At 41.2% G+C, this 12,659-nt stretch overlaps 1 protein-coding gene across 6 annotated transcripts in view; it reads left to right on the forward strand.

Moving 5' to 3' along the window:
* The first annotated feature begins 3,634 nt into the window (after positions 1 to 3,634).
* The window catches only part of SHQ1 (SHQ1, H/ACA ribonucleoprotein assembly factor), a 132,989-nt gene continuing 123,964 nt past the window's right edge, over positions 3,635 to 12,659 (forward strand). Inside the window, exons 1-4 of one of the 6 annotated variants that reach the window (XM_066244844.1) lie at positions 3,635 to 3,883; positions 6,630 to 6,694; positions 9,254 to 9,349; positions 10,074 to 10,231. In XM_066244844.1, coding sequence (XP_066100941.1) covers positions 3,741 to 3,883; positions 6,630 to 6,694; positions 9,254 to 9,349; positions 10,074 to 10,231 — 462 coding nt within the window. In that variant the 5' untranslated portion in view covers positions 3,635 to 3,740. Of the gene's footprint in view, positions 3,884 to 6,629; positions 6,695 to 9,206; positions 9,350 to 10,073; positions 10,232 to 12,659 lie in introns of all 6 variants that reach the window. The other 5 variants (XM_066244843.1, XM_066244846.1, XM_066244847.1 and 2 more) reach the window with 5 other exon arrangements.

A 12,659-nucleotide genomic window follows, 5' to 3' on the forward strand; every position in this document is an offset into this window, starting at 1 on the left:
AGGAGCAGAGGTTTTAGGTGAGGTTTCTTTGGCCAAAAACGGCCCGTGTGTAGAACAGAAGGCACAAAAATTAAGGACAGGAGAGAAGGGAGAAGAAAGCCTGCACGTAAGAATTTCTGATGCCCTCCCAGTCCGGCGGCAGAAATTGTCAAGATCTCTTATGATATTGTAATCGAATGTCCCGTTTTCAGGCCAATGGGAGTCATTGTCTAGTCTGTACTGAGGTCATGCTGTGTTAGAGAAGAAGATTAATTTCTTCGGTTTGAGGTCTGAGAGACCGAGTTTGGTGAGGATTTTTATGAGACATCCTAGAGGTGTCTGGTTGGAAGGCTTAGACTCTGAAGAGCCCAGAGTGGAGACAGGTGAGCAAGAGGGGGTGTCCCCGCCTTTTGTCACTGTCCCAAGAGGAGAGAATCTCCGTGTGGGGGAGTCGTCCCTGATAGAGGTCGTCACCACCTGTCAGGGAGCTCCGAGGACGAGAAGTCCGAGAGAGTGGAGAGGTTTGGCTAGGCGCCTAGTCTTCCATGCAGTCCACTGAGACTGAAAGTCAAACCCCTCAAAACGCAAGGCGTGTCAGAGAAAACCGTCCGACCAGGAAGGCGTGTTTTTAGAGACAAATTTAGTGGCCAACCGGGGAAGGGGAAGGGAGAAACTCCTTACCTTCTGGTCCAGCAGGGGTTCAGGACAGGGTTAGACTGCCGGCCAATCGACCTACAATTACACGTCCAAACAGAATCAGGGAGTAAGCCCGGGACGAGCTGCCGCTGCCCATTGCTTCCCTGGTTGTAAGTTTGGACGGCAAAGAGGGATCGTCCAGGCAGTTAGTACCCTGTCCCGGGTTTCAGCACCAGATGTTGGAATCCATGGGAGTCTGAAAGACCAGAGTAACAGGCTTTATTGAAAGGAAGAAAGGAACCCTGCCGGGCACTTCTCAGGGGAGAAGAGCACTGGTTACAGACTACGGGCGAGTTATATAGTGTTTGGGAGAGCCTAAGGGGATACTGAGGCAAAAGTCCTGGTATGCCAGAATGCTCCTCCTTGGGGGACTTCAAGCATGTGGGTGTTGAATCAAAAGTCCTGGTGTGTCCAGAGCCCCTCCTTGGGGCGGCTTGTCAGCTTTTTGGAATTCCTCTGTCTCAGGGGCCATAGTCCAGTAAGGGTGAGGTCTGACAGATAAGCAGAACATCAAGAGGGCAGCTTGGAATACACATATCTATCAGAATGGTCCAGCCAAAGGCCTATCTCAAGGGACCTTTTGAGAGCTTTACTAATTCCAAGTTTGTATCAATTGATTTACAATATTGAGTGCCTATTATTTTTAGCTTTTTTTTTTTTTTTGTGACAGAGACAGAGAGAAGGACAGATAAGGACAGACAGACAGAAGGGAGAGAGATGAGAAGCATCAATTCTTCGTTGTGGCTCCTTAGTTGTTCATTGTTTTCTCATATGTGCCTTGATGGGGGTGGGCACAGCAAACTGAGTGATCCTTTGTTCAAACCAGCAGGGCTCAAGCTGGTGAGCCTTGCTCAAACCAGATGAGCTTGCGCTCAAGCTGTTGACCTCGGGGTTTTTAACCTGGATCCTCCATGGCCCAGTCTGATGCTCTATCCACTGTGCCACCACTGGTCAGGCGAGTGCCTATTATTTTTAAAGCTCAGTATGGCCTGGAGCAAGGTGTGGGCTCATAATGTGAACAAGTTGGGTGGGTGATAATGTTAGAGGAAGTCAGTTATGTAATATTTTAGAGCCTGAACCAAAAATCAGATTCACTTGATTTTCAATTCCCATTTCACCACTCACTTGCTATGTAATCCTGTGCAAACCAGGGGATATAGAATGCCTACTTCATAAAGTTGTGGGGAGGGTGGAAAGAGACTAGTATAAAGGATTTTATACAGTGTTGTGGCACATACTAAGTATTCAATGTATCTAATTAATTTCTCTGCTACCCAAGGAATAGGTGAATATGTATTTTGTCTTTATTAAAGCTTCCAGATTTAAGCAGAGTGGTTTTTACTTAAAATTTTTATTTGCTCCTGTTAATATATTTTTCTGAGTCCTAGTTAATTTCCAAGACTCATGAAAAATTGGAAGTTGAAAGGCTTTTGAGATTTCTTTCATTCTTTCTTTTCTCCCTCCCTCCCTCTATTGCTCCTCCCTCCCTCTTCCTCCCCCCCTTTTCTCCCTCCCTCTCTCCATCCCTGCCATCTTTCTTTCCTTTGTTACCAGAACTCTTCATCTGTCTTTTTTTTTTAATTGATTTTAGAAAGAGAGGGGAAGAGAGAAAAAGACAGTACTATCAAATTGTTGTTCCAGTCATTCACACATTCATTGTTGATTCCTGTGTGTGTCCTGACCTGGGATGGAACATGCAACCTTGGTGTATTTGGGATAATGCTCTAACCAACCAACTGAGCTTCCTGGCCAGGGACTTTTCCACTGACATTTAAAACCAGGAAATAAATACTACTTTTTGGACAATTCTAGCTATTGGTGGAATAATAGGAAATAAAACAAGAGGAAATATTTGTAGGTGAAGAGAGATTAGTTGGAGATGCACTGGGGATTATGAGGAGTATAGACTAAAGGGGAGAAATACAAGGGAGAGGAGGGAAAAAAAAGACAGGAAAGAGGACTTCAAACACGTTTATAGAGAAAAGTCAAGAAAAGGGAAAGGGGGAAGTTCAGAGGGATTGCAATTAGTCAATACAAGCACTAACCCAGGGGTCTAAAACTCGCGGCCCGCCCACCAATTTTGTGCGGCCGGCAGACTGGCCCGCAGATTAATCCACGAAGTTTGATTAGTCTGCGGGCCGCACAAAATTGGTGGGTGGGCCGCACGGCTGCGAGTTTGAGACCCCTGCACTAACCTGATTTAAGTGTGCGACGTTCTGGGTTCTGATAATTGTACAAAGCATGATTATTATATAATGTATTACTTAACCTTTCTCAGTCGTATTCTTCGGAGTTCATAGTACAGCTTAAAAGAGATTCGTTGGATGCTCTGTAAACAAGAAATCTGTATTCAAGTAAGGAATTATGAAAGAGGAAAAGGGAGAGAAATGTGGAAGGGGGTGAGGCCGAGGAGAGGAAGAGGAGAGCCATTGGCAGAGAAAAGCAGAGGAGAAGAGGGAGAAAGGGGGAACTGTTGTCTGAACAGAGGAGAGCTAAAGAAGACCGCAGTAAGGACGCCGGCTGTGGCGACTGTCGTGACTGCCCAAACACCGCAAGTATTGACTACCTGACAGGTACGCTTCTAGAACTTTGCCTACTTTGATATTATCCTCACAGGATCTGTATGGGCTTAGGTCCCAGTGTTATCCTCATTTTATAAGAGAAACATCTGAAACAGAAGTTTTGTACATTTCCTGAGGTCTTACACCTGGGAAGTGGCCGAGAAGGGATTCAAACTCAGATCTCTACCTGGAAAGCCAATGCCGTTAAAATCATGTCTAAGACCCGGGAAGAGGCTCGGTGATTTGAAGGCGGACACTTGTCCGGGTTCTTCTGTGTCATGCCCTGAGTTCATTTCCTACGCAAAAAACCCAACTCGCTAACATTCCCTTTTTACTGCCCAAGAACACAGTTCCGGGTCCACGGAGACAGGGGTGGGCGGGCCTTCCTCTGCAGACCACGAGCACTTCCGCCGTGTGCCGGAGGCGCCGCGTCCACCGGAAAGAGGCCTCTGCCCGGGGACTCCTCGGGGCACCTGAGTGGCGCGAGAGCGGCGGAGTGCGGCGATGCTGACCCCCGCGTTTGACCTCAGCCAGGACCCCGACTACCTGACCATCGCCGTACGCGTGCCCTACGCTCGGGTCTCCGAGTTCGACGTCTACTTCCAGGGGCAGGACTTCAGGTTCTACGCCAAGCCGTATTTCCTCAGGCGAGTCCGAGAGCCGGCCCGTGGGAGCGCGTTTGGGGCACTCCATTATTCACGGTCAATGGCTGCTGTCCAGGGAGGATGGAGGAGCGAGGGAGCTTCTCCGAGGTCCCCGCTTCTGCTTCGGTGCCAAGGCCGTGCCCTCTCGTAGAAGCTCTGCTTTCTCACCTTAAGTCTCCCCGCTGAAGGGAAGTCGAGGCCACGCTGAAGAGCGGCGTGGAGGACCATGTCCCCGTTCCAGTTTCTGTTCGTTTGTTCTGCGTTTGTCCTTGCCCGGGCGGCGCGCACTGATTGCCCAGCTGTCCGGTCCATTCTTTTCTCAGTCCACGTCCTGTTTATCGACCTCTCATCTCCCTGTTCCCGACTTCCCGAAATCCTTGCCTTCCGTGACACCACAGTAGCCTCGTTCTCCTTCGTTCTCTTCATCTGCTACTTCTCTGGTTTTGCCGTTGAACTGTACTTGTCCCCCACTGTTGGGAGGAGTAATATGTGATGGGCCGTCTTTGAAAATACAGTTTGCTATATCAAAGGTGAATAATTGAGAATGTAGCAGGGGAGGCAGAATTGTGAACAAACATGACTTCACTATTATGTAGTAAGAATTTGTACTTATAAAGAGCCTAAGGGAAAGGAGTCGATAAAGTAGGTTTACATCTTTTAAATGCATACCTACCCTACCATCCATTAAGCTCTTTGCATTATCATTTCTTTCTAGGTAACCCTGGGATAGCCTCTGTTATTTTCCCCTTTTTACAGATGAGGAATATGAACCTTGAACTTAATTGTGTAAAGAAAGGTACAGAGCTGGTAAATGGCGGAGCTGGTGTACAATTCAGATTCTGATAGTAAAATTAGTATTTATAACAATTTTAACTAATGTATCTGTAAACTGACTCTTTATATTTGGTTTAGAAGGGATCTTGGTTTTGTTGTAAAGTACCAAAAAGCTGAAAATTGATAATGATATTCTGGGAGGAAAGGTCAGGCTTTCCTGTCCTGTCGTCCCTCCTTAGGGAGGGGAGGGAGAAGAATGTAGAAGTTTCTGGCTTGCGAGAACAATGAGTCATTCAGTTTTAAATCTAAAATAAATTTAGCCTAGAAACTTCTCTATCAGTGGAAGGCAACATTTACATACCACCTTGCATTGATTGTAGTTCCTCCCCCTTCCTGGAATCTTGTGGGTATAATACCTCTAGGCTAGTGAGGGAAGATGAACCCTGAAAGATTTGTAAACATCTTTGATTGTGTTACCTTAAAAGTCTTAATGTTTTTGTGTATCCCCTAAACCAGGGGTCCCCAAACTTTTTACACAGGGGGCCAGTTCACTGTCCCTCAGACCGTTGGAGGGCCGGACTATAAAAAAAAAACCTATGAATAAATCCCTATGCACACTGCACATATCTTATTTTAAAGTAAAAAAAACCCAAAAAACAAAACGGGAACAAATACAATATTTAAAATAAAGACCAAGTAAATTTAAATCAACAAACTGACCAGTATTTCAATAGGAACTAGGCTCCTCTCACTGACCACCAATGAAAGAGGTGCGAAGTGTGGCGGGGCTGGATAGATGGCCTCAGGGGGCCGCATGTGGCCCGCGGGCCGTAGTTTGGGGACCCCTGCCCTAAACAAATGCTGCCAGCTTGTACTGTGAGGTCATGCTCTTCCTCGCCCGTGTGTGAGCAAGGGTATATAAACAGCTCCTGAACTATTTTTGGGACTGCACGATTTGGCCTGCAGATGGCCCGTGTCAGCCATATGCGGCCGGGGTATTAATAAATCTCCTTTAATAAAACTCTTCAAAATTTATCTAGACTGAGTGTCTCTACGTGAACTCAATGAAATGAAGTACAGTGCCTTTCAGAATCTGGGGTGCGGTACTTTATAACAGTTTGGAAAATGCATTGTAACTCCAGGAAACATTGGGATCAGTGGTATCTAAGTTGTGAAGCCTTGGGCCCTTTGGAGTCTGTCAAGTTTTATTATTATTATTACTATTAAATAGGAAGCCAGGGAGAAGGCTGTATGGGAGAAAAGGAGGCACAGATTTTAAGTTTGGAATGGAGTGGTGCTAGCTTGATATGCACATACTGATGAGTTTAAATTATCTAGTTAGTGTTCGGCAGTCATAGAAATTTTTTCAAATAAAAAGTGATAATCAGACTTCTGTTTTAGAAAAATTCTTTAGGGTCCTGGATGAAAGACTGAACCAGAGTAAAACTGGAAACAGGGAAGTCAGTTCATTTCCTTTAGTATGAAAGAAAGGTAAATCCCTATATAGTAACTAACGATGAGTTTTTTTTTGCTTTTTTTAAATAAGTAGCAATTTGCACAATACAAACAATTATTTTTGTTCTTTTCTTTATTTATTTGCCTCCCCCTTGTTTTCTTGGAAACCATTAGTCTACATTTACTGAGCCCCTGCTGTGTCAGATACCGTGTATTATTTATAAATCTTATTTATTGGAAAGTGGAAAGTACTGTTACAATAGTGATAACTAGTATTTATTGTGGCTTTTAAGTCTATTTTATTGGTGACTAGCTGGCATTCAGATGGAAATGACTCATTTCTGATTTATTTTTTCTTAGCTAGGAAAGAAAGCTAAGTTATTTAATTTATAAAATGTTAAAGAAATGCTGAGGGATTTCCTTTTGAGATGGTTCATAGATTTCAATGTGTACTGTTATTGTTGGTCACTTATTATACTTTGTAATTCAAGGACTTCATAAGACTATCTTAAATCTGCAGATTAAACCTTCCTGGAAGAATTGTAGAAAATGGAAGTGAGCAGGGGTCCTATGATGCAGATAAAGGTATTTTCCTTTGAAATTTTGTTAGTTTTGTTCTTTGGATTCTTCATGTTAGATAACTATGTAAAAATCTTTCAAGATCCCCTGAGGACCTTTTAGGTGTTTTGCAAGTGCAGTCTGTGCCTATCACTAAAGTTTCTCGGGGTCCAGTGCTTGCTGTTTTTCATGGATTCCTTAAAATGACAATTTCTTCAGTCTTTCAGAATATTTCAAAATATTCTTCACAGTAAAGTTAAACACTCTGGTTCTATATTCTAGTAGTTTTTATTTCCTATTTTCCCTAGATTTATTAAGTGTTTAAAAGTAAAAGTTAGAATGTGTGAGGTGAGATGATTTTAGCTTTAAATCAAATCTTGTAAAATTGCAAACTTAAAATTTAATAACATATAGGTGAGAAAGAAGCTGTTCGTAGGTGGCATTTAAAGGCTGATTGAATTTTCTTCTTGTGATTGATAAGTTCTTCATTTTAGCTAGCCTTGAAACCATTTATTTTTCTTTTATAGAAGCCCCTGTGTGCTCTGTACTCTTATGAGTGAATATTTATTTATTGATTTTGATGAACTAGGGTAAGGGAAGACAGAAGGGATGAAAATGTTAAATGACAATGTTCTCATCAGTAATGCAGTGTAATTAATATGATAATGAAGTATAATGAAACTGCCTTCATAGGTAGTAAATCTTTATTTTAGATAAGTTGCATATTGAGACAAATGTCGAACTACTTTGGATTAAGTTGTATTTGATATATTTGGATAAGGTTCAGTACACTGAAGAGGTAAAATGTTTTAAAATGTAAGATTAGTGAATAATATGGTAAGTTCATAGGGGAGCCTACATGAAGTTGATAAACCCAGTCAAGGAAAGAAAAATAAGTAGAATTTTAGGAATGTAGCTCTTGAGATGGTGAAGAACTTTATTTATTTATATATTTATTTATTTTTTGGTATTTTTCCGAAGCTGGAAATGGGGAGGCAGTCAGACAGACTTCCGCATGCGCCCGACCGGGATCCACCCGGCACGCCCACCAGGGGGCGTCGCTCTGTCGAGACCAGAGCCACCCTACCGCCTGGGGCAGAGGCCAAGGAGCCATCCCCAGCGCCAGGGCCATCTTTTGCTCCAATGGAGCCTTGGCTTCGGGAGGGGAAGAGAGAGACAGAGAGGAAGGAAGAGGGGGAGAGGTGGAAAAGCAGATGGGCGCTTCTCCTGTGTGCCCTGGCTGGAAATCGAACCTGGGACTTCCGCACGCCAGGCTGGCGCTTTACCACTGAGCCAACGGGCCAGGGCGTGAAGAACTTTATTAAGTCATAACTGCTTTATTTAAGATTTTGTTTAGTTATTTTGTGTGTGTCTGACAGTGACAGAGAGAGGGGCAGATAGACAGGAAGGGAGAGAGATGAGAAGCATCAATTCTTCATTGCAGCACTTTAGTTGTTCATTGATTGCTTTCTCATATGTGCCCTGACGAGGGGGGGTGGCTACAGCAAACCGAGTGACCCCTTGCTCAAGCCATCGACCTTGGGCTCAAGCTGGTGGGCCTCGCTCAAACCAGATGAGCCTGCCCTCAAGCTGGCGACCTCGGAGTTTCAAACCTGGGTCTTCCACATCCCAGTCCAAGGCTCTATCCACTATACCACTGCCTGGTCAGGCAGATTTTTGTGTAGTTTTGAAATTGCTGCTATTCTCTATTGGATGATGTATGTATTCTGATTTTTTTGCCTCATACAGAAATAAATTTTTTAAGTAGCTACTAATTAATTCTAAGCTATTACTTTCTCAGGCCATTGAGTTTTAGACATTTGTGATTTGGACTTTTTTTTTTTTTTAATTGAGAGACAGGCAGAGACAGATTTCCGCTTGTACCAGGACCGGAATCCACTCTGCAAGCTCCATACTGGGGGTTGCTCTGCCCTTCTGGGGCCACACTGTTGCTTGGCAACCAAGCCATTTTAGCATGTAAGGCAAGCATGGAGCCATCCTCAGCGCCTGGGGCCAACTTGCTGGAACCACTCCAGCCTTGGATGTGGGAGACGAGGAGGGTAGTAGATGATTGCTTCTCTGGTATGCCCTGACTGGGAATTGAATCCAGGACTTTCACATGCTGGGCCAATGCTCTACTGCTGAGCCAACTGGCCAGGACGATTTGGACTTTTAATATTATCAATTAGCATTCTGCAGCTTTAACAGATTAATATCTTATAGTGGTGACAGCTGAATCAGTAGTTCTGAAAAACCTTGTTGGAACCTTTTTCTATTTTGATTTTTTTCACTAAATTTATGAAAGGGCATAATTGTGGAACACTATGAAACGGTTTTTTTAAAATTTTTAAATGTTACTTAGAAAATTAACTTTAACAGGGTGATATTGATCAATAAGAGTACATAGATTCCAAACATCTCTGTAGCATTTGAACTGTTGATTATGATGTATACCTATTACCCAGAAAGTTATATTTTAACAAGATATATATTACATAGATATAGTTGTGAAGCCTTTGAACATTTTAATCTTGCTAAGCAGGGAAAATTATCTTCAAGGAATTTTTACCATTCACTTGCCCAAAGAAACTCCTGGTCAGCATTTTGAGGGGCTGAACATGTTAACTGCTCTTCTGGCACCAAGAAAATTCAGGACTACAAAACCACTTGTGGAAGAAATAGGTATGTTTATTATTACTGTTGGGAGAAAATAAAGAAAAGCAGATTATTTGGAATGCTGTGTATTTCCAGGGGAAAAGGGATATAGCAAATAGGAAATTGGAGAAAATACCTCAGGGAATAAGTTAAGGAGGTCATGTGAAAATAGCTCATTGGGTTACAATTTAAAGATATTCAAGAACTCCTTGGAATCATAGGTCAGTCATATTTTTGGGCTAATTGAAATAGTATCTCTGTCTTTGGAAAAATATTGACCACACTTGAGCTAAGATTAGAAGCGTACAATTCAATAAGTTACATGAAGTGAACATCACCTAACTCAAGAAACACAACGTTTCCAGCATTCTGGAATCCTACCTGGTTTCTTCTCCCAGTTACACATTCCTCCTCCTCTCCAAGGTACCCATTATTCTTAGTTTTGCCCGTTTTTGAATTGCATATATACATATTTCATACAGTACGTGTTCTTTTTTATCTTGCTTTCACTTATTATTTTTGTGAGATTTCTGCATATATTGCTGAAGTCTGTTTGCTTTCATTGTGTTTATTATTTATACATCATGCTATTGATGGCTCGATGGTTTGGACTCATTTTATTTGTCTAGAATATGCATATTCTTGTACTATCTTTTGGTACAACATAGGCAGTCATTTTCCCCCTGTTTTCTTTCCCAAGTTGTACCTAGGAAATCCAGTATTTAAAAAAATTATTATTTAACACATTTAGGTACTTCTGAGATGTCTAAGGAAGGAGAAGATGAAGACGAAGAATTTGATTGGGAAATTGAACAATCCCCCTATAAAGAGGAATCAGAAAGTACTCTGAACCTGCAGGGCCACTATGGATTTGGAGACCTACGATCAGGAGTATTTCAGCGATTACAGGTATTCTACCTTCATAAAAGACCTGGGTATCTGGAGTTTTACCATGTTGTCTATTGTAATCTCAGTTCTGCTCCTACTGGGAATTTGTGAACATGGCAGGAGGTAATATTTAGAGCACAAAGCACAGCTCCTTGTACACATGCATGACACAGATATTCACCTTTTCATTGCATTGGCTGCTCTGCCCAGTCATCATGCGCTTACACATGGAAAATGTTCTATGTTCTTCTACTTTTCTGTCCATTTCATTCTATGTTCTAGACATTAGGTTTTTTTTCTTTTTCTTTTTTATTGAATTTATTGGGATGACATTGATTTACAAAATCATATAGATTTCAAATGTACAACTCAATAAAACATCATCTGCACACTGCATCCTGTGCCAATCTCTGCAAGCACGAAGTCTCTTTGTGTCCCTAATTTCCCCCACTTTGCCTACCTCTAGCTAGCCAGCCTTCCCGTCTGACTATATGACCACAGTATTGACTGTGTGTTATATATATAATTTTTGGCTAATCCCTTTACCTTCTTTTCAGTTCTCCTTCCCCCTTCCCCTCCATCTGTTCTGAGTATCCGTGCCTCTCTTTCTGTTTTGTTCATTAGATTCCACATATACGTGAGATTACATGATATTTGTCTTTCTCTGGCTGGCTTATTTCACTTAGCCTAATAATTTCCAAGTCCCTCCATGCTGATGCAAGAGGTAAGATTTCTTTTTTATGGCTGAGTAGTATTCCACTGTGTAAATGTACCACAGCTTTTTTATCCACTCATCTTGTGGGCACTTGGGTTGTTTCCAGATCTTGGCTATTGTAAATAGTGCTGCAATGAACATAGGTGTGTATATATTCTTTCAATTAGTGTTTTCAGGATTCTTAGGATATATTTCCAGGAGTGGGGATGTTGGGTTGTAAGGCAGTTTCATTTTTAATTTTTTGAGGAAATGCTGTCCTGTTTTCCACAGTGGCTGCACGAGCCAAAAGGGAGGGTTCCCTTTTCTTCATACTCTCGTCAGTTCTTGTTTGTTTGTTTATTGGTGAAAGCCATTCTGGCTGGCGTGAGGTGATACTTCACTGTGGTTTTAATTTGCATTTCTCTGATGACTCATGACATTGAGCATTTTTTCATATGTCTGTTGGCCATTCTTATGTCTTTTTTGCAGACATGTCTATTCATCCTTTGCGCATTTTTAAATTGGATTGTTTGGCTTCTTGGTGTTGAGTTTTAGAAGTTCTTTATAGATTTTGAATATTAACCCCTTGTCAGATGAATTGGCAAATAGATTTTCCCATTTTGTGGGTTGTCTTTTCATTTTGTTGATTGTTTTCTTGCTGTGCAAAAGCCTTTTAAGTTTGTTCTAGTCTCATTTGTTTATTTTTTCCTTTGTATCCCTTGTCCAAGGAAAAATATTGCTACAAGAGATATCTGGGATTTTTCTACCTATGTTTTCTTTTAGGATTTTTATGGTTTTGCAACTTACATTTAAGTCTTTTATTCATTTTAATTTTAATTCTGTGTATGGTGTAAGTTGGTAGTCTAGTTTAATTTTTTTTGCATATACCTTTCCAGTTTTGTCAACATAATTTATTAAAGAGACTGTCTTTACTCCATTGTATCTTCGTACCTCCTTGTCAAATAGGAGTGGGCTTATTTCTGGGTTCTTTTTTCTGTTTCATTGATCTATATACCTGTTCTTATGCCAGTACTAGGTGTTTTAATTACTATGGCCTTGTGGTATACTTTGGTATAGGTATTGTGACACTTCCAACTTTGTTCTTTCTCAAGATTGCTGAGGCTATTTAGGGTCTTTTTTGTTTTCCTATAAATTTTTGGAATATTTATTCTAGATCTGTAAAATATGCCATTGATATTTTAATAGGAATTGTGTTGAATCTGTAGATTGCTTTGGGTAGTATGGACATTTTCATGATGTTAATTCTTCCTATCCTTGAACATGGTATATGCTTCCACTTATTTGTATCTTCCTCAATTTCGCTTTTCAGTGTCCTATAACTTTCCAGAGCAGCACTTTTACCTACTTGGTTAAATTTATTCCTAGATACCTTATTTTTTGTTGTTGCTGTGGTAAATGGGATTGTTTCCTTAATTTCTCTTTCTAATAATTCATTACTGGTGTATAAAAATGCTCCTGATTTCTGAATATTAATTTTGTATCCTGCTACTTTGCCAAATTCATTTATTAAGTCTCATAGTTTTATAATGGAGTCTTTACAGTTCTCTGTATACAGTATCATGTCATCTGCAAATAATAACAGTTTTACTCCTTCTTTCCAATTTAGGTGCCTTTTATTTCTTCTTTTTCCCTGATTGCTGTGTCTAGGGCTTCCAGTTAAATAAGAGTAGTGAAAGTGAACATTCCTGTCTTGTTCATCATCTTAAGGGAAATACTTTCATTATTACTCATTGA

Source organism: Saccopteryx bilineata, chromosome 10, assembly GCF_036850765.1.
Source record: "Saccopteryx bilineata isolate mSacBil1 chromosome 10, mSacBil1_pri_phased_curated, whole genome shotgun sequence".
NCBI classification, from domain to species: Eukaryota; Metazoa; Chordata; class Mammalia; order Chiroptera; family Emballonuridae; genus Saccopteryx; species Saccopteryx bilineata.